Source organism: Cydia splendana, chromosome 23 (genome assembly GCF_910591565.1).
Source record: "Cydia splendana chromosome 23, ilCydSple1.2, whole genome shotgun sequence".
Lineage (NCBI taxonomy): Eukaryota > Metazoa > Arthropoda > Insecta > Lepidoptera > Tortricidae > Cydia > Cydia splendana.
In genome coordinates, this window is record NC_085982.1 from 12,866,365 (window position 1) to 12,889,802 (window position 23,438).

The 23,438-nt window shown below is 37.8% G+C and overlaps 1 protein-coding gene across 1 annotated transcript in view; it reads left to right on the forward strand.

Moving 5' to 3' along the window:
• LOC134801728 (uncharacterized) overlaps positions 1–20,531 on the forward strand; it is an 84,730-nt gene extending 64,199 nt beyond the window's left edge. The window contains exons 13-18 of the mRNA XM_063774323.1: positions 8,530–8,693; positions 13,066–13,174; positions 15,081–15,192; positions 15,654–15,827; positions 16,415–16,486; positions 20,515–20,531. Of these exons, the coding sequence (XP_063630393.1) occupies positions 8,530–8,693; positions 13,066–13,174; positions 15,081–15,192; positions 15,654–15,827; positions 16,415–16,486; positions 20,515–20,531 (648 nt within the window). The remainder of the gene's footprint in view (positions 1–8,529; positions 8,694–13,065; positions 13,175–15,080; positions 15,193–15,653; positions 15,828–16,414; positions 16,487–20,514) is intronic.
• The last annotated feature ends 2,907 nt before the right edge of the window (positions 20,532–23,438 follow it).

Here is a 23,438-nt window from a genome sequence, read left to right on the forward strand (position 1 = left end):
TAAGTATGATATATTTACAGTATTTCACCTTTACTGATATACCTACGTCCGATCTGCAAAATGATTATATTCCTTCGTGCTCTTTGACTCCTTTGAAAATCAGAAATTATTTATTTGGATTGATACAGTATGGGGATGTTACAATATATGTATAGTGTTACGCTTTTAGTATGAGGGTGCCGAAGGCGCCCGGCTTCGGATCGCATGCAACGCGCCACGCCCGTCAAGCGTGCATATTCATCATCATAATCATAAATTTAAATAAATATAAAATGTCAAATTAAATAATTGAAAAAATTACCCTAATAGGCATATCGCAATACAATTATTTAAGAACTAAATACATATCACTAATTTTAATATTTGACCACGGTCGACATGAATTAAATATAATTGAGAGTTCAAGGTGCCTACAGGTAGTTCGTCTTGCGCTTGGTTGTATTAGTCTTGTTCGAGAAACTGAACACGGTGAAAAATAGAGATAATACTCCTAAAATACGTGTGATACCTCATTAGATTCGTCATAATGCCTAGAAAAATGCATTCGAAGCGTGTAGTAGCACACACAAAATATCAAAAGTTATAAGCAAAAAAGGGGGAAAAAGTAGAGATCTTTAATTTCCCCAATATCTCAAAAAGTATTCATATTACGGTGCGAGATGGGTGGGGGGTGCTCGACCAAATGTCATAGAGGGCCCCAAGACAAAACAAACTGCATTTAAAAATTTTCAAAATGGCCGACTTTTTTTTTTTTTTCAAGTTGGTCCGAGCGCGCTGAGATTTGGCATGGCGAAAGATAAAGGCCTCTAGATACCTATGAAAAAAAAATTTGCCAGTGGATGGCCGAAGGCCCGGAGCCTCCACCCCGACTCCCGAAACGCGAGGCCGAAGGCCGAGCTGCGTGAATGCAGTTCCTCCAAACGTCCTACAAAGTCAACTTTCTTGATAAGCGGAGCCGGCGGGCCGAAGGCCCGACGGCGAAGCGTCAAGGCTCGCGAAGGCCGAAGGCCGAGCTCCGCGTTGGGCCGAAGGCCCGAAGCGTCACACGTGAGGAGGAAGTTGGAGCTGAAACACGACCCAATAGGAAAAGTTACGATTTCCCAAGCACGCGAGGCCGAAGGCCGAGCTGCGGGAATGAAGTTCTCGCATGCGGATCTTTTCTTTCTATCAAAAGTACAACTTTATTTATTTCTCCCTTTGGAAAACAAACTACTACACAACAATAACAACAGCAGGAATGGACTGCTACCAACAATGTGGGTTAGGTTAGGTTAGAACTGCGACCCTCACAGGAACAGACTGCTACCAGAAAAGTGGGTTAGGTTAGGTTAGAAATGCGACCCTCACAGAAACGGACTGCTACCATAAAAGTGGGTTAGGTTAGGTTAGAACTGCGACCCTCACAGGAACGGACTGCTACCAGAAAATTGGGTTAGGTTAGGTTAGAACTGAAAACCCCACAGAAACGGACTGCTACCAGAAAAGTGGGTTAGGTTAAATAGGTTAGAACCGCGACCCTCACAGAAACGGACTGCTACCAGAAAAGTGGGTTAGGTTAGGTTAGAACTGCGACCCTCACATAACCGGACTGCTACCGAGCTACAGGAATGAAGTGCTCGCACGCGGATCTGTTTGTCCTAGCAAAAGTACAACTTTGTTTCTTTTTCCCATTGGAAAACAAGCTACTACGCAATTACAACAGCACAAACAACAGCAACAACAACACGTCAACAACAGCACCAACAGCAAACAACACGCGCCCTCGGGCCCCACGCACAGGGCAAAATCTAGTTAATATTATTAAAGAGGAAGATATTTCCAATACAACATTATATACTTGCAGGACTGTATCTCCATTATTTATACTTTTTATTCAACGCTGAACACAGTCCTCCACGCCTCATTTTCGGCGTGAAAAAGCGATTACGAAACATTAAATATATGTAATTTTAAAGGTATTAAATATTCATTGAAAATTAAAAAAAAAATATGGTGTATTTAAAACATGTCAACAAATTGTACTACTTGTAGAAATTTATCTTAAAGTTATTTAGGCAATTGTTAATTAACAAAATTTTCTCAAACTTCCTTCTTTATTGAAAACGAAAAAAAAAAAAAAATCGTAAAATTTTGTCGCTCTTCTCATATAAATGCTTAATAAGATCACATTATAAAAAATTTAATACGTTTTAAGACGCTATTTTGGGTTTTACACGTTATTACGCGATCAAGATCATAAAAAAAAAAATAGTAAACTTTACTAAATCAGATTATTTGTGAAGGGTGCGGAATACGGGGTGTGATTACAGGGAGTTCAAAATAAGGCGGGTATAAGACAAGTTTTTTTAATATTTTGTGTTATTCAGTCAGTTACGTGGTCTTTCACTATCGGCCTCATCTGAGAATTCAAAGTCGCTCAACGAGCTATGGAGAGGGCTATGCTCGGAGTTTCTCTGCGTGATCAAATCAGAAATGAGGAGATCCGTAGACGAACTAAAGTCACCGACATATACTGTGTGCATATTTATTTGCGTTATTTGACATCTGTCACTCACAACAGCAATACAACGTAAAATGTCTCGCACATCGAAATCACAAAGGAAAACAATTGCACTACGAACGTTTACATTCTACGTCTTTTTTTTAATTTTAGGGCTAGCCGGACACCACCTTTATGAATCGGTAGTCGTCTAAGTAAATCGATATGAATTTTTCATTTTTCTTTTAATAAAAATACGGAAAAGGTGGATAATCAACTGTAAATATGGATATATTTATCGTCACCTAACAGACAACAAATTTGACACAGAAATAACATAAATAAACTTTAAAATAGATCCCCAGTTAGTTTAGATTTTGACGATGGGTGCGACCTACTCGGTCGGTGTATTAAATGCCTTGCGCGAAAACCATATAATTCTAGCTTTATTTAAATCGCAAATAAAAATTAATTATACGTCACAATTCGATACCTCAGTCTACGTGCCATCCAATCGTAATCGCTTGCTGTGACTATCGATTTGGGTTAGTTACATCTCTATACAGGATGTCCAGTAATTAATGGACAACCTTCTAACCATCGACAGGGCAGCTTAGGCTGGACCAGAAAATGCACTTATAGGTCTAGTAAAAGTTTCGTGGTTTTCGAGATAATCGCACTTTTGTCTTTTTTACTAGTTAACACCATACTTCACTTTAAACACCATCTAGGCCATATCTTTATTTGTAGAAATGTAAATAGCATGTGTGATACCATTTTAGAATCAGTATTAGATAAACTATTTTTAAGAAAGTTGGCCACTCTGTTCTCCACACATTTTTTTTTTCACCACAAGCGACCAGACTTCTTGAAAATGTTATATATATATATATATATATGTGGGCAGGCCACATTGGGCGCAGAGAAGATGGCCGATGGTGTCGAAAAGTGCTCGAGTGGAGACCACGGACTAGCAAGCGCAGCGTAGGACGTCCACCCACAAGATGGACAGACGACCTTGTTAAGGCCGTCGGAAGACGCTGGATGCGGGCGCTTCCGACCGGAATGGAGGTCCAAGGGGAAGGCCTATGTTCAGCAGTGGACGTCTTATGGCTGAGATGATGATGATGAGTCAGTTACAACTTAATTAAAAAAATATATATATAATGTACTTAATAAAATGTAGGTACCATCGGTGCGCGAGTTTGACTCGCACTTAATTGAATTATTTTCTTGAAAACATTGTTTCGTTAAAATTGTGTGATCATTAAAGTAGGTATAAAGTCGATAGGTATTGTAAACAATAATTTATTAAGTTAGGCAACAAAAGTATTGGAAAAATGTGATAATGAGACCCACCAAAACATTTTCATGTAAAATGTTGCCAAGAGGAACCATAAGGCTTGCACTGACAAAAAGTTATCAGAAATTTACTTTGAAACTGTTTTTTTTTGTTTTTAGAGCTTATAAATAAGTACTACTGATCAGTAACAACGTTTTAATTTCACGGCAGCGTTATTGAGTTAAAGGAATCTGTAAAGTAAAATTATTGACTAAGGTTAATAACCTTTATAAATAGAACCCTTAATTGACCGTCTCCTTTAAAATTGTTACTTTCCTTTAGGTACTTTAACTCGAACACGCTGCCATGAAATTAAAACGTTCTTTACTGATCAATAATAAGTACACATGTCTATATAAAAATAATAATTCTACATGAAATGATCAGAAATACGTAATGCAAAAAATACATACGTACATATACAATAAAAACTCTAAAACGTGACCATTTCCCGGTCTAGTTAAAATACTGCCATCATAAGATCATTATACTGTGACCCGTCTGCTATGTTTACCGTGCGCGGCGCGCGCTCACGATCTCGGCGAGCGGGTCGCGGGACGCGCGGGCGGGGCTTCACGGTTTGCCGCGCACCTCACCCCCTCAGATTCGTTGATGAGTCGAATCATATCGCCTTAAGTTAGCCTATTTATTTTCTCTATACTATTATGAGGGTACAGAAAAGAATTTTAATGAATTTGAACTCAAAAGACAAGTCAGCTTAGGTAGTGTCTACGGACCGGACGACGCTCAGGTAATTACTAGGAGGTCTGTAATCTACCTCCAGGGCATCGCCACACGGTGGTCTGGATGGCTAGAAAAGAGGACATTCGCACTTTTTTCAGAAAATCATTTTTTGAAAAAATGCTATCCGATAGAGAATTATATAAGGAACAATAAATATGGTATACATTTTTTCGAAATAAGGCATATTGACAGCAGAAAAAAATAAAGTCTGTTTTTTTTTGTATGGGACCCAAAAATAGATATCATGTTTCTCAGGAACTATTAGAGGTCCCGTCTTCTACCTTTCAAGACTTTGTTTTTCTACTTTTATAGAGTAGGAAACGATAAGCAGATTTTTTATACAGGTGCTGGTTTTTTTTAGTCCAGTAAAAAGTCCACACATTTTTGATTTTTTCGTTTATGTCTTTATTGGGATTCCACATTATTTTTCGATAGTTAAAAGTAAAAATGATAATAACACATAATGGATGTAACGTTTATTAAGTTATGAAAAAAATCCTAAGTATATTTTTTACATTTTTCATACAACTAAAAAGTAAATAATCTAATGTTTAACAATAGACACATGTCACTTAAAATAAACAATAAACAACAAAAAGTAATATGGTTATGGTATAATAATAACGATACAAAACATTTCTAAAAAATTACATATACCTAAATACAAAAATTACTATAGTGAAAAAAAATATTCATTGGTATTTTCTAACATTTCAAAAAGATTACATTCATCGTCGTCGCTCGTATTATTTTCAATAATTAGTAATTCTAAAGCTTCGGGTGAGAGATTTTTAGCTTTCTTAGTTAGTCGAGGCCTTAGAAGAGTTATTTGTGGATCAGAAGATTCAGAAGATATAAGAAAGTTGTGCAAAATATCTTCATTCGTCATGGGTTGCAACGTTTTCTAGCATGGTGTTCTCTCACATTGCGAAAATCTTTGTTCCTCGCTTCTGATGCTTCTTCTGATAATTTTCCAATTGGTATGTCAGCCCCATGTATTAAAAGCTTGTGTACGCTAGATGGCATATAATACCACCCGTATAACTCTTCACTTGTTTCTTCTTCCTCGGTCCCTCATTGCTGAGGATCGCGACCATGTATGCTACGTCTCCACAGTGTGCGATCATAGGCCATATGGGTCACGCACTGCATGTTGCCGCCAACCACCCTCTTCACAACATCAGACCATCTCGTGGGTGCTTTTCCTCGCGCTCGCTTGCCCTCTATTTGGCCCAAGATAATCTGCCTTTCTAGGTCGTGCTTTTTAGACCGCATGATATGACCAAAGAAGCTGAGCGCGCGTTCTTGACATTTTGTAGAGAGCCGTGTGGTGATCTTCAGCTCCTCTAGGATAGACTTATTGGTTCTCATAGCCGTCCAGGGTATGCGTAGGAGCTTTCGCCAACACCACATCTCAAAAGCGTCGATTTTTGCCCTGTCGCGACTTTTCAAGCTCCATGTCTCGGCACCGTAAACGAAGATCGAGAATACCAGAGATTGGGTCAAGCGCACCTTCTTCACTTGTACTTATCAGTTAAACAATTGTAGTAAATTAACATGCATTTACAATACAATAATCTTTAAATAAAGACATTATAAGATATTAGTTTATGCAATAATTAAGTGGTGGCCTATTAGTTAAATCGTTGGTTTAAATGAGTCTTATTCAGGGTTGGGCAGTATTTCAATTACATGTATTTGAAATACATTTTAGTATTTTGTATTTGTATTTCAAATACTACCTGGAAAAGTATTTTGTATTTGGTATTTCAAATACTGCACTCACATGTATTTTGTATTTTGTATTTCAAATACTTCAAGCTTCAAAATACATTTCTATAAATACATTTTATTAAATTCTATGATCCTAAAATCGAACGTTTTTATTTAATATAATGTACGACTTGTACGAGGGCAAATAGGTACAATGCGCGAGCTATTCTGCGCGGTTTTTTCGTCAACAGCCAGGGGATAGTCATTGCAGTAGTTTCCGTCCATGCTCTAGTTTTCGACCACTTGACAGATTAGCAAATAATATATTTCATTTTTAATTTACTATTTGCAGCAATGTAGGTTTATATTCAAATTTCGTCAAGTGGACGAAAACTAGAGCTGAACGAAAACAAGCGCAATGACCCTATAAGTTTTTGGGAAAGGATATTCTTTAAAAAAACTAAATGTTTAAACAAAAAAAAATGAAAAGAATTTTGTATTTAGTATTTGAAATACATTATTTTAAACACTGTAATTTGTATTTTGTATTTCAAATACCAGTCACCAAAGTAGTTTGTATTTGGTATTTCAAATACTTTTAAAAATGTATTTTGTAATTTGTATTGGAAATACGTGGAAGCCAGTATTTTGCCCAACCCTGGTCTTATTTAACCATATTGTAAAATATAATTAACATTTTATGATTTATTTTGTTTTTGCGAATAATAATTGTTTCAAGAAAAAAGAATACTTATTACTTCATCTTCCATAAAATGATTGAGTTGTACTTGTAAATAACTAACAACAAATTTGAACCAAAATCAACTCTTTCCAAAAAAAAAAATTGTCAATAAAACGTCGCATGTGTAACTTTTAATTATTATTATAGAATTAAACTATCGAAAAATAATGTGGAATCCCAAAAAAGACATAAACGAAAAAATAAAAAATGTGTGGATTTTTTACTGGACTAAAAAAAAAACCAGCACCTGTATAAAAAATCTGCTTATCGTTTCCTACTCTATAAAAGTAGAAAAACAAAGTCTTGAAAGGTAGAAGACGGGACCTCTAATAGTTTCTGAGAAACATGATACCTATTTTTGGGTCCCATACAAAAAAAACAGACTTTATTTTTTTCTGCTGTCAATATGCCTTATTTCGAAAAAATGTATACCACATTTATTGTTCCTTATATAATTCTCTATCGGATAGCATTTTTCAAAAAATGATTTTCTGAAAAAAGTGCGAATGTCCTCTTTTCGAGCCATCCAGCCCACCGTGCGCCATTTTGGAAAAAAACATTGACTTGATAGAAAAATTGTAAATAATTATCGAATTTGTATATAAAATTTCACGAGAAATGGTCGAGAAACGAGAGTTTTACAGAGAAGAATACTTTAAGCATAGAAAAATAATCACCAAAACGTTTATTATTTTCGTAGTCGATATCTAGGGTCAAATAGTGGAATTATCAGTACTACTACTTGGTAATGGATGTCATATGTGTGTCACGACTGACGAAAAGTGTATTGTTCAACAAGTTACAACTAATATTACAAGCAGAAGGAGTTGAAAATAGAGTTCCGGTTAATTCGTTTATAATATTAGTTGAAAATTGTTGAGCTGAATTTTCCGTTCGTCGTGACACCTATTGTCGAGTATTAGTACTGATAATTCTGTCTCTTGACGCTATACTCTATATCTTTAGGTATTTAAATAAAAGTAAACAAATAATTTTATCACTTTCGGGTAGTTATAATATTTATTGGTTAACCAATGAAATACAAAATCGCCTGGATCAGTCACTGAACGACCTGACTTTAATCTATACTATTTGATCATGTAATGTTTTCATTTACTTATTTGAGGAGCCATTTGAGGGTAGATTTTGTTTACTTTTATTTAAATACCTAAAAGATACCGACTATAGATGTCGATTACGAAGGTAATAGGCGTTTTGGTAACATGTGTTGTGTTTGGTAACATGTTGTGAGCATTCTATGGTTACTTATTTCTTTATGTTTTAAGTGAAGAAATAAATCTGTCGTTCGGGCGGTCATACTCGAAATACTCGAACTAAGGCCCACTTGCACCATCCCACTGACCCGGGGTTAAGCCGGTTAAACTGTTAACCCACTGTCAGATTGTACCAGTAACCATGGTAACTCCAGGTTTAACCGGTTAACCGCGGGTTATTGTGTCTAATAGTATGGTCGGTACATTGTTGTTACCTGTTTGTGTATTGTTCCAGGAACAAGTGATAGTCGAGCGGCTCCTAGTACAATGTTTATCAGGAGTCGCCAGCGCGGGCGCCGGCAGCGCGGGCGCGGGCGCGGGCGGCTGCGGCGCGCGCGCGGAGGGGAGGGCCGCGCTGCTGGCCGCGCTGCAAGCCGCCGCCTTGTATCTGCAGTGCAGGTGAGAGAGATACTGGGGGGCATGGGGTAGAATGAGAGGGTAGTATTATTACGCTTCATCTAGCATTGGCAGCATAGACTAGGGATCCTCTAGACCGAGTTTAGAGCAATTATTTCATGCAACCGATGATGCCAAAAATGCGGGGGTGAGCGGGACGAGGTGAGCGAAATCCCGTAGCGTGATTGGTCCGTTCAAAGACACGGACGTCACACAGAGACACTTTCGACTCGAACATGGAGTAAAATTACCGTATGTGTGGCAGAGGGGGAGCGCGACTATGCTCAGTCTGGAGGATAATTGTCTGTGATTGGCAGTATTAAAACGGCTCCTAGTGCAATGTTTATCCGGCGTCAACTTAAATCATACCGGATGCTGAATGGTCATTCGTAATTAAAAACGATCAATAAAAACTAAAGATGATTTTCGAATTACTACAAAACTAGTGGCTCTGTGAACTTTTATTGTCAAGACGTCAAAATGCGTGTTCAGATATTTTTGAGCACCTTTTCCGCTCCGATATATCTGATGGCGACTGTAAAATGATTCACTACATGCCACAGACCGGGGTCACCTAGTAGATATCAATGATAACATAACGTCAGTCTATGCATCTTGCACTTATCGGATTTATCTATCGAAATAAACACAAATATGTATAGCCAACAGATAAGCGCTTCAGATTGTCCAAGCCCTCACTTAGTCACTTATAAACATTATACTTTTGCAAAAGCGGGATTTGTTATTCGGCGAAATATTTTTTGTTACATTCTTAAATATTAGAAGTAATTCCACAAGACTCTGTTATTCGGCTAATAAGTAGTATTTTTTTATTAGTGTACATGTTATATGTGAGAAAGAAAGAGTGGAACAAGTGAAAGAGCTTGTGTATCTGGGAACCTTGTTCACTAGGGACGGTAAGCATGATAAAGACATTGAAAGGAGAGTGAATGCTGGAAAACGTGTGAATGGGGCACTTAACGCTTTCATGAGCAGCCATAAGGTGTCGCAAAAAGCACGGCTGGCTGTTCATAGAGGGGTGTTGGTGCCTACACTTATGTATGGTAGCGAAAGTTGGGTATGGCAGAAGAGCCATCAGAGCCAAGTGAATGCAGTGGAAATGAGAGTGTTGAGAAATGTGTGTGGTGTGAGATTACAAGATAGAATTAGGAACAGTGTCATAAGGGATAAGTGTGGACTGAATATAGATGTAGTGACAAAAATTGAGAAAGGTATGTTGAGATGGTTTGGACACGTGGAAAGAATGAGCGAAAGAAGGCTGACAAAGACAATGTATATGGGAGAAGTGGAAGTGGGAGTTGGAAGGGGTACACCTCGGCGGACTTTCTCTGATCAGATCGGGGAAATCCTAAAGAAAGGCCAGGTCAAGAGCACCCTAAACCGGCGAGCGTGTATGAGGAATGTTATGAAAGTGAAGGAAGCGAAAGAGGTATGTCAGGATCGTAGCAAGTGGAAATCCGTGGTCTCTGCCTACCCCTCCGGGAAATAGGCGTGATTATATGTATGTATGTATGTTACATTTAGTGTTGATAAAAAAAACGAGCAACTCAGATTAAAATATCCAGATGTGTTCACGTATACGACGTGTAAAATGTATGAATAAAAATTGAAATTAAAATCAGTTTATTCATTTTGTTCATATTTTGAATGACTATTCAATCAATCAGTCTGTTTTTAAGTACATCAAATATTTAAAAATCCATAGTAATCCTATAAATTATGACGTGTATTATTGCTATCAAGTGTAAGTATATAAATATCGAACTTCACTAGGTAATATAGTTCATTTGAAAAATGGCGAGTGTTTATAAACTATAATTTTGGTCGTTGTCAACATATTGTGTAGTAATACAAATAAATATATAGTTGCATCTGGTCATACATTTTCTGATCTTTAGTATACCCAAACACAAATAAGATCGAATTGTTTCGTATAGACGTATAGACATTTCCGTAAAAGGAGGCCCGTTTTAACTTCTATTAAGTGCAGTGTGCTCCGTTTAGTTAAAACATTCAGCCATAAGTTTTAATTTCCCTTGTTGTATTAATATGAAATATCAGTTGGAGTTTAAGGAAATAATGTTTCGATAAATAATTACGTCAATTATTTGCTATCGTCCATATAAAATTTACATATTTACCTCTTTGTCTGACGTAAATCCCAAAAAGAAAAAAGTATGCCCTTATAAAAGTTATACGTATATAATATAAAAAAATATATATTCAGTGATATTTTTCCAAACGACAACTTTCAGGGATCGAATAACCTTTTGAACTTAGTTTTTTTATTACAAAGCGTCAACATGCTTATTTATAACTTTACCTATTCTTGTTTCCTGATGCCGTCCCTTTTCCTCATAATATAATTACGTATTAGATGAAGCGAAACGTAATTTCAATAACATAACGAACATTTAGTATTCATCTTTCTGTATGTTACTGCGGTTTTGTTTAACTGAATAGTACATTATTTAAAAATGCGTTTCAAAAAGCAATAAAAATCGGTCATTTTGTATGTAATATATTTTATACAAAATGATTAGTCTCTATTTCTATTTAGTGTAATTACTCGTTTTTATTTCATTGGTAATTACTTTAAAGGAAAATAAAGTTATAACCTTTTTAACTCATGTTGTTTTTCATAAAGTGGACAAATCCCAAGTATACATTTTATGAATTAGAGAAAAGTGTAGTGTGTTAGAGTGAGATGGTGGTATTGATAGAAGTGAGTGAGACGCAGGCGAAGGAGATCAGGAGGAGATGGTGGCAGTCGCCTAGGAGTAATAAAAAGAAAAAGCTCTCGTGAGTTCATTAAGTCACATTAACGACCGGATCTATAGCGGATTAATTTTATTACCTTTATCACAGAGAAATATAGTAGTGAGAATAGAGTGCTCACTCCATACATCAGTTTTGGTACCAAAACGACTATTATTTTCGCAGTCTACATCTAGCATCGAGTAGCGGAATTATCAGTACCGCTACTTGATACTAGAATTCTCTAGTGTCGCGACTCACGAAAATTGTATTAAACACTAATTTACAACTAATATTAAAAGCAGAAGGAGTTGAAAATGGAGTTCCGTTTAATTTGGTTATAATATTAGCTGAAAATTGTTGAGCATTTGACTTTTCGGTCGTCGGAACATCTATTGTCATGTAGCAGTACTCATAATTCCGCTATTCGATGCTAGATGTCGACTACGAAAATAAAAGTCGTTTCGGTACTAAACTAATGTATGGAGTGAGCACTGTATGTATTTTTTTCTCTATGCCTTTATTTACCGACGTTTCGACACAGGTTTCATGTGAGTTTATTAGTATTTTGAGGCGCAATGCAAACGAACGCCATAGCAATTAAGCCTCGAAAACCGGTTAAATTTCCAAACCGTTATCGTGTACTTGGCGAAAAACCTTTTAATTTCGGTTTCGCTTGAAAAACCGTTATTTTTAAACTGGTTTTTAGAAGAACATTTCCATAAAGTTCTTGTCAGATTAACCGATTGGAACAATAATAATTGGTTTCTTCCTATGTCGGTGTGTTACGTATGTTTACGTGGCACATCACCAGGCCGCCCGGGCGTCTCGTCGTTTGTCGAATAAACTGGTTTATTAAGGTTACAATAAAGTTCTTATGTTCTCGCGATCTTATGAAAGTTCGGAGGAAAACCGAAATAAACAGGTAAATACCGGTATTTTATAAACCGGTTCCGAGCTTTGCGCCATAATTTGTGGATGAACGATGCGCTGCGTCTGTTAATGCGCAATACCTATTTAAATGAATATCAATCGATTTTAGGTTCAAAGATTTTTCACCCTTACCCTTTTGTCATATTGGTACATATGAACGGCCTCCTAGCCTAGTCGGTAGTGACCCTGCTTACGAAGCAAGAGGTCCCGGGTTCGAATCCTGGTAGGGGCATTTATTTGTGTGTTCATCAAAAATATTTGTTCCTGAGTTATGGATGTTTTCTATATAAGTATATAAGTATTTATATATATGTGTATATTGTATATATCGTCCTCTAGTACCCACACCACTAGCCTTATTGAGCTTACTGCGGGACTAGGTCTCGATCTGTCTAAAAATTGTCCTATAATATTTATTTATTTTTGAAGTGAAAACTTCTTTAGCGGCGCTGTGCACTTTTTGTGATGGGGAAAAAATGTTAAACTCGCGAGAGGTCACGTGACCGTAAGACGTAAGATTCGTAAGACGGACACGTGACCTGATCGAAAAACTGTTACAATGTCATTGAGTTTTCACTTCTGCCGGCACTCCCGGAGTGCAACACGTTGTTTTTATTATTTATATTGGTAGAGTAGTGTTAAAGGTGTGTTCCGTGTGTGTCAGGCCGGCGACGGTGGCGGCGGCGGCGGGCGGCGCACGCGTAGGGTTCCTGCAGCGCGACAAGCTGTACAAGCAGCGCGTCAAGCAGCTCGCCAAGATGAACCCGCAGCCGGTATGTAGCCCGCTTGTTGGTGTAGTAGTGTTGTGTGTGTGTCAGGCCGGCGACGGTGGCGGCGGCGGCGGGCGGGGTTCCTGCAGCGCGACAAGCTGTACAAGCAGCGCGTTAACCCGCAACCGGTAAGCTTAACCATCATAGTAAACTGGAGTCGTCCATTAATTACATCACATAAAATTTCGTTTTTTAAGGGTAGTAGGGTCCGCTTGGCAACCGAGAATTGGCATGGATATTTCTAAGAAACCGCCGGCCATCTGACCTTCCAACCCAGAGGGTAAACTAGGCCTTATTGGGATTAGTCCGGTTTCCTCACGATGTTTTCCTTCACCGAAAAGCGACTGGTAAATATCAAAAAATATTTCGTACATCAGATGTTCAGAAAGTGCTCTAGAAACATAGGTAATTCTTATACAGTGTGTCCACTGGCAAATTCAAACGATTTGATTTTTAAAAAAAACTTGCGCTTTGCGATACCAAACTTGACCACATTGCAAAATTTATATTTTTTAGAAATTTCGATTGGCTCCCCTTGCTAAATCGGATCTATATCTGAATCCCTAAAATCTTTTCTCCTATCTTTGCATTCCCTAATATTGTTTGTCATAATGATCAGATGTCCTAACGCGCGTATTCCCTAATTTTGGTTTCCCTATTATTGAATGGGCGATTTTATTTTGTCCTAATATCTTTTTCCCTAATGACACTTTCCATATTGAGTATTTATCCTAATGTTATGTAGCATAATTATTTTTTTGCCTAATTATTGTTAGGCCTAAAAATTATATATCCTAACCATCATGTTACCTAATTTCACTTAGCCTATCGTTGCTTGACCTAACACTCGTATGCCCTAATTTTGATTTTCCTATTGCGTTTCGTTTTTACAATGGTCGCAGTTCTAACCTAACCTAACCCACTTTTGTGACAGCAGTTCGTTTTTGCGAGGATCACAGTTCTAACCTAACCTAACCCACTTTTGTGGCAACATTTCGTTTTTACAATGGTCGCAGTTCTAACCTAACCTAACTCACTTTTGTGGCAGCAGTTCGTTTTTGCGAGGGTCACGGTTCTAACCTAACCTAACCCACTTTTGTGGCAACAGTTCGTTACCATTCATTATGGAAAGTAATTGTTATGATAATTGATCAATAGGAAAAGTAACTGTTATGACGATTGATTATTAGGGTAATAGCCATTAGGTCAAAACAGTTAGAACATGTTATTTTATGCCAAACATTGTTAGGGATTTCGAAGAATATGGTAAAAAACATTAGGGATCTTGATAGTTATGGTACAAATGCTTAGGGCAAATGAGTCTTAGGCTAACCATTACATTATGGAAAATAATCGTTATGACAATTGATCGTTAGGGCATGTGCCCATTAGGACAAACCAGTTAGGGCAAGTGACTTTAGGACAAACGTTGTTAGGGATTCAGAATGACACCCGCTAAATCAATCTGTGAGTTAAAAGGAGCAACTCGCCAAAGGTAATTCTATAATCATCATTTGACATAAATCGTACTTTTTAGGGCTCCGTACCCAAAGAGTAAAAACAGGACTCTATTACGAAGACTCCGCTGTCCGTCTGTCTGTCCGTCTGTCTGTCTGTCTATCTGTCTGTCTGTCTGTCACCAGGCTGTATATCATGAAAGTCATGAACCGTGATAGCTAGGCAGTTGAAATTCTCACAGATGATGTATTTCTGTTGCCGCTATAACAACAATTACAAAAAACAATAAAATTCATATTTAAGTGGGGCTCCTATACAATAAACGTGAATTTTTTTGCCGTTTTTTGCGTAATGGTACGGAACCCTTCCTGCGCGAGTCCGACACGCACTTGGCCGGTTTTTTGTTGTGTGCAGACGAGACGCCACTAATGATCAAAATTCTCATCCACAGTTCATAGTCCGCGGCCACCACCTCCAACTCCAAGCTCTGACCTCGGAAGCGCACTGCCATTATTGCGACGAGGTCATTTGGGGTCTGGCTCCTCAGGCATACTTCTGCACGGGTATGTTACCATAGAAAAAGTCTGTCATCCTAGTCAATAACTTTTCGAATTACGAATATAAGGGAGACGTCGACCCAAAGAATGAGAACCCTTTAAGTTTATTTGATTGACGGAGTATAATTTCGTAGATCTCCGGTTAATAAAAAACATGATCATGATTTCAATATTAACAGATTATTATGACAGAAATCGCTATCATCGACGTTTATTTTGGTATAATTTTCATTTCATTAAATAGTATTTTAATGTGAAAACTACTAAAATATAGTTGAATTTTTCCTACATACTCTAGGAGACGCTAGCCTTTAAAAAATCGTTTATTCTTGGATCAACGATTTTGCTATTAAAAGACTTCTTAAATTGACAAATGATTTTACGACTGTATAAAAGAAATGATAGATATGAAAAATTTAGTCTAAATTTAATAATTATTTACTAGCAAAACTTTATCATTCAAACAGATTGCAAGCTGCGCGTCCATCGCAACTGCGCCAAGTCCGTGGAAGAAGCGTGCATTATAACCGGCGACCACAACAACCGGATATCCCGTCTCATAGACCTAATACACCCCGCTCATCAACCACAGGACGACAAGAAAGCGAAAAAAGCTGCGAGTACAGCACATTTTCTCAACAGTGAGTAAAATACAGATAATTAAAGACCTCGCTTCACTCGGTCTGCAAGTTGCAACCGGATATCCCGTCTCATAGCTCATAGACCTAATACACCCTGCTCATCAACCACAAGACGACAAGAAAGTGAAAAAGGCTGCGAGCACAGCACATTTTCTCAACAGTGAGTAAAATACACAAAGCTAAAGACCTCGGTCTGCAAGGTGCAACCGGATATCCCGTCTCATAGACCGCTCATCAACCACAAGACGATAAGAAAGTGAAAAAGGCTGCGAGCACAGCACATTTTCTCAACAGTGAGTAAAATACACAAAGCTAAAGACCTCGGTCTGCAAGGTGCAACCGGATATCCCGTCTCATAGGCCGCTCATCAACCACAAGACGTCAAGAAAGCGAGAAAGGCTGCGAGCACAGCACATTTTCTCAACAGTGAGTAAAATACACAAAGCTAAAGACTTGTGTTCCTAAACGGCCTCGCTCGCTCGCTTTTTACACATACGACCGGGAATCTCCTAATGGCTTTTGTAGAATAGGTACTAGAAAACAAATTGCATATAGTTTAAAATATTGAAATTCTCATCCTTCCACAGTGGAGCGCAGCACCCGCAAGCTAGAAGACGACCAGCTTCCCCGGGCGGAGCACGCGCTCACCCCGCCTCAAGGTCAGTCACTTTGCTTTACCTAGGGAATGCTCCCGGTACTGAGTTTGTATGGCAAAAACCGGGAATTCCCGGTTCCGGTACTGTACTTGTATAAAAAACCGGTTCCGGTACTGTACTTGTATAGAAAACCAGTACCGGGAGCACTACCTAGCTTTACCCATACCGAGCTCGTGTTATGCTCGTGCTAATGTTAATAGTTACACAGGAATTGGAGATTTTAAAACGCGCTTTCCGACTTTAACTTCAGACTTCAACTTCAACATTTATTCAGCAAATAGGCCACAAGGGCACTTTTACACGTCAACATTGAATTTACATTGAATTTAACGATTTTAAGGACGTTCAATGGGTATATAACCAAACGTTTATATTTAAGTTCTAGGTTTTATTTTTGATTTTGCGGACGCTTATTCAATGCAAAGAGAATTTGGAATAGAGGCGTATTGTCAAGTTATGCTTATTTCTGAAAGTATACTTCTAAGAGAGTTGCGCCACGCCCTTATAAAAAAATGTCCAGAAGACTTTATTAATCTACATCATGCTAAAATTTCGTGAGATTTGACTAAAACCACTTTTTCCCTATGTTTGCTGCGGGGTCTTTTGTTAAATGTCTAAAGGTGTCGCCATCTACACGAGTATAGGCCAAAGGTATGGTGTCATCGATCGAAAAGATGGCAGTAAATTCTGTGTCGAAAGATGGCAGTAAATTTACTGTGACTACAAAATTTACTTTGACAATGCACCTCTTTACTAAATTCTCTTTGCTCAGGGTTTCTTATTAAGGCTTTACAGGAAAAAAGGTAAGTGTTGGAGATTTTTGTGTTTATGTGTTTTGAACTACTCGTAAATGCTCACTTATGTAAGGTTAAAAATTAAATTCCTTTTTTCTACACTGTGCCTTTTATGGGCGTAATATTAAGTACTATCACCGTAATATTTTCCGATTAAGTGTTAAAACGGTAACTATTATTTGTTATTTTATTCCAATCTTGTAGCCTAAATATTACAATAAGTAAATAAAAAAAAAAAGTAAATGTTTTCCGGCCAATCATTATCTATGGAAATAGTTTTTAAAAGTATATGTGATAGGCCATATCTTTGTTTCATACTTGTCTATTGGCAAAACTTATCTAGTGAGTGATTCTAGGGGGCAAATTGTATGACGGATAGGGATCCCGTATGCTAATCCGATGTATGCTAGTGACCTATGTAGTTATTAAGCGGGCATAGCAGATGGAGACTGACCGCCCTCAAATTAGTGATGTACCGCATCAAATTGATCGGCTTTTAGCCTCGATATATCATGTTACATTATGGTTTTCGTACGGTAGGGCTGTGCATAGTTGCATTACCATAGAGAAAAAAGTACATAGAGTGCTCACTCTATACATCAGTTTTGGTACCAAAACGACTATTATTTTCGTAGTCGTCATCTAGCATCGAGTAGCAGAATTATCAGTACTGCTACTTGACAATAGATGTAGCACCGACCGAAAAGTCTAATGCTCAACAATTTTCAGCTAATATTATAACCGGATTAACCGGAACCAAAGAGAATAAAGTATATAGAGACGGATTGTCAAAGTAAATTATGTAGCCACTGTAAATTTACTGCCATCTTTCGACAGAACATAAAACTGTTAGAACGCCATTTGACTTTGATCCTTATTCTTTCACTGATATGTGTTAACTTATTAAATATTAATATTCACGCCGTCTACTCGACTATAGGCCAAAGGTATAGTTCCATGTCTTCGGGCGATGGCGCCACAACCTTCAGCCTATGCTCGAGTAGATGGCGTGAATATTAATATTTAAAAAGTTAACACATATCAGTTAAAGGATAAGGATCAAAGTCAAATGGCGTTCAAACAGGTTTAATCTTCTGTCGAAAGATGGCAGTAAATTAACTGTAGCTACATAATTTACCATGACAGTAACTCTCTACTTCAAATCCTCTTTGCCGGAACTATATTTTCAACTCCTGCTTCTAATATTAGTTGTAAATTGTTGTTCAATACTATCAAAGAGAATAGATAGTATAGAGGGCTATTGCCATAGTAAATTTTGTAGTCACGGTACATTTACTGCCATCTATCGATACACGATTAAAATAAAATTGAAAATGTATAAATTAATCAAAATATGTATACGGATAAATGATTTTTATTTTTTATTGTTCCATACTGACCCATGTTCTTTCACTGATATGTGTTCAAATTGTTAAATATCAAACGGTGTCGTCAAAGCCATCTAGCCGAGAATAGGCCAAAGGTATGGCGACATCTATTCGAGAATGACTATTTCTTGATTTTCGAGGCACGTTTTTTTCTTAGACTTTATTTATCTTATACGGAGCTTATTGGTACCAAAACTGATGTAAGGAGTGAGCACTCTATTCTTACAATATTTCTCTATGGCATCACTGGTGCATTGGTACCTATTTCAGCTAGGCATGAATGTGGCGATAGCCTGTGCGGTGGGGCTTGCATAACAAATGGATAGGGGCTGAAGGGCGGCTATGTGGACGAATGGCGGTTCGTGTTTATACAATCATATACAAGTTACTTACTGGATGCTCTAATGGAAAAATACACTACGACGTCTTTATTTTTAGGGTTCCGTACCCAAAGGGTAAAAACGGGACCCTATTACTAAAACTGCGCTGTCCGTCCGTCCGTCTGTCTGTCACCAGGCTGTATCTCATGATCCGTGATAGCTAGGCAGTTGAAATTTTCACAGATGATGTATTTCTGTTGCCGCTATAACAACAAATACTAAAAAGTACGGAACCCTCGGTGGGCGAGTCCGACTCGCACTTGTCCGGTTGTTTATGGTTCCGTACCCAAAAGATAAAAACGGGACCTTATTACTAAGACTCCTCTGTCCGCCTGTCTGTCCGTCAGTCTGTCTGTCTGTCTGTCTCTCTGTTTGTCTGTCACCAGGCTATAACTCAAGAACCGTGATAGCTAGGTAGTTGAAATTTTCACAGATGATGTATTTCTATTGCCGCTATAACAACAAATATTAAAAACAGAATATAATAAATATTTGAGCATGGCATTTATTGGGTTCACTGGTATAAAATTTAATTGGAATTAAAATAAAAGCTTTTAGCTCCTTGTTGATTTCCACGAGTGCCAGTTCTAGTACTTATAGAGGTTATAGATCGATCTGCCTTAGTAGGTGGTAGCTGCGAGCGGTGCACGTGGCCGGATCACTGCATTATCGAACGGTAACCTGATGAGCGGGCACGAGGCCTATTCGGATAGTCAATTCTTGTTATGAAACTGACATGACATAACCTGCAAGATCAGCTTTCTCATTGATTTTTGGAGAATAAAGAGAGCCTTAACGAGCTGGTGTCGTGAAAATTGTACGGCGCTGTACAGACAGTAAAACTTATTTTAAAACCCAGATTCTCGTTGACGTATTAACAAAAATGTATTCCTTATTTATGTAGGTATTTTTAAAAAGGTTAGTAAACCGGAAGTGCAGTAAGAAAGTAGCTAAATAGGACGCAATTATACACAAACTGGGCCGCAGACTCACGCTTCCGTCCACCGTCGGTGCATACATTCCATTATTAGTCATGGGCAAAGAGAATAGAGTGTATAGAGACGGACTGTCAAAGTAAATTATGTAGCCACTGTAAATTTACTGCCATCTTTCGACAGAACATAAAACTGTTAGAACTCCATTTGACTTTGATCCTTATTCTTTCACTGATATGTGTTATCTTATTAAATATTAATATTAACGCCATCTACTCGACTGTAGGCAGTGTAGGCCAAAGGTATGGTGCAATCTTTTCGAGCGATGGCGCCGTAACCTTCAGCCTACTCTCGAGTAAATGGCGTTAATATTAATATTTAACAAGTTAACACATATCAGTGAAAGAATAATGATCAAAGTCAAATGGCGTTCTCACAGCTTTAATCGTCTGTCGAAGGATGGCAGAAAATGTACTGCAGCTACATAATTTACCATGACAGTAATTCTCTATTTCAAATTCTCTTTCCTTTTAGCTAACCTCTGCCAGTGACTTCGTCTGTGTAGCATTAGTAGTTCCGTGGTAAATTCCACTCCCCCGTTTCACACCCGTAACGTCTTACCTACTCGTATTATTAAGTTGAACTGTTTACCACGTACCATCACGCTCCGCGATTGTTACGCCATTTAGGGTCCTAGCTAAATTGGTTGTTCAATACCTGCGCTATAGAATTTCCAATTTTGCTAGAACCCCAAATGGCTTAACAAGTGTGTGTACATAAGGATGATCTGTGTCCTATGGGTATGACAAATGTATAGGCATACGTTTTATTTCGAAGATAAAAACTATCCTATGTCTTTTCCCGGGATTCAAACTATCTCCATACCTAACTTAATAAATTACATCACTTAACAGACGTGACAGACAGAAACACATACCTGTGCCCTGTTTGTCAAAAGCTTGTAACTTGTATTGTAATATAAGTGGAAGTCCCTTTCTAACAAAAGCTGTCAAAAAGGGACTTCCACTTGTATTACAAGTTACAAGCTTTTGATAAACAGGGCGCTGCTATCGTATCTGTCATATTTCGATCTGCCGGCGTATTATGGATGGCTTTATCCACGTTTACCCACGTGATAAAATAACTGTCACTTTTTAACACCGGGATAGAAAGTGACGGATACCGTTTTATCATGCTGTCACGTAGACAAGAACGACCATCATATCCGTGCTGAACAGGGGTTTTCTTTGTATGTTTTTCCATTTATCGTTTTTCCCTTCAGGCATGGCTATTTATATTTTTTGTCAAATTATATCAGGGATATTTTAATACACAAATTACAGGAAAACTTGTTAGTTCGCTACACGTAACATTGGGGTACTATAATTTGCATAATATACACTTAAATGGCTAAAGGTAAACCTTATTTACATTGCCATAGAGTCTACTTATCGTCAGTTTTGTTGTTAATACCAAAGCTTATCTAAAAGCCGCAATTTACCGCTTGGAAAATTATCTGTCTTTGTTACGAAATACATAATAGAAAGAGACGGAATTTGTACTTGGTTAAGGATAATTTGACAGTGACCAGTACCTAGGTCACTGTCAAATTATCCTCAATGGTCAGTAGACCACGAATATAGTTATATCCTTTTGTTTTAGAACATATACAATTAATTAAATATTTGCTAAAACAATATGGAATTAGCTGGATTGTGGCGTTCCATGCCCAAAGGGTCCTAATGCTCCAACTTAACGCTGTAAGTTTTTACGTAAATATACCGCATTTTAAATATTAAGTATTCAACTATTGCTGTATATTTAATATGAAATTTTAATACTGAATAATAATTTTATTGCTCCGAACTATATAATAAAGCTGCTAGTATTCGCGAGTTCGCTTTCGCTCTGAAGCTATTTGTAGAATTTTAATTGTTCTAGAGAACGGAATGTTGAGTGTTGTTTGACGGGTTCGACGCCGATTTAGACACGGCTATACAAACATGTGGTTACTAGAGTTGCTTTTTAGGGTTCCGTACCCAAAGGGTAAAACGGGACCCTATTACTAAGACTTTGCTGTCCGTCCGTCCGTCCGTCCGTCCGTCTGTCTGTCACCAGGCTGTATCTCACGAACCGTGATAGCTAGACAGTTGAAATTTTCACAGATGATGTATTTCTGTTGCCGCTATAACAACAAATACTAAAAACAGAATAAAATAAAGATTTAAATGGAGCTCCCATACAACAAACGTGATTTTTGACCAAAGTTTAGCAACGTCGGGAGTGGTCAGTACTTGGATGGGTGACCGGTTTTTTTTTGCTTTTTTTTTTCGTTTTTTTTTTGCATTATGGTACGGAACCCTTCGTGCGCGAGTACGACTCGCACTTGCCCGGTTTTTATAACTTTTGAGTACTTTTGAGTAGAGTTAATACCTAATGATTGCCATTGAAAAGAAGTCATTCATAAAGTGCTCACCATTGGCGGGGTGCCGAGTGTGCCGATAGATATATAGTTTACAAAACCTGAAGATAAAAATCTAACTGGAAACAACCTAATAGACATATACAATTTCGCTCTCACATCTGTAATGTAAATATAGTGTAATTAATTCCTATAATTGTATTATTATATATCTTATTTCTATATTTAGTTTACCTTTATTGTATAGAAATAGTAGTTTCTGTTACAAGGGATCAAAACTATACAGGGTGTCCCATAAGTGACACGTCACAGTGACACTGGAGGTAGACCAGGCTCCAATTTCACCACGGTGACAGGTGCGACAATTGTAAAACATCACTGTTGCTGACGTCACAGGCATCCATGGGCTACGGTTACCGCTTACCATCGGGCGGGCCGTATTCCTGTTTGCCACCATCATTGTTTTATTAAAAAAAACTTTATTATATCGGAAAAAAACAGATATTTCTCTTGCTAAGTTTATGACAATTATTATTTAAACAGACTTAAAAAATATTTAGGGACAAAGATTATTTTACCTAAACATTTAAAGATAATTACAAAATACCTTATTAACCACCTCTATAACTGAGATATATCCTCTATTCCCACCTCTATTAATGGGACCCTCTGTAAATGAGACAGAAATTTATTTGTACCTGGCTAACTGAGAGCCTGGGTAAGTGGAATACCTCTTTAAGTGAGACAACTCTGCTCGTCCCTTGAAGTCTCACTTATCCAGGTTTCACTGTATAAAAAACTAACTTCGAGACCTTTCCGAGTGCACTCTAGCACTAACAATGTTAAAAACGGTCAAAATTCATGAAAAACCTTAATTTGGCAATAACTCGAAAACAGTGCCACTTTTACTGGGGTCATGTTAAGTTGGTTTGGGTCCTCTTGGCCTGGTCTACCTCCAGTGTCACTGTGACGTGTCACTTACGGGACACCCTGTATATTTCCTTCAAGGGCGTACATTGAATCCTGAATGAAGCAA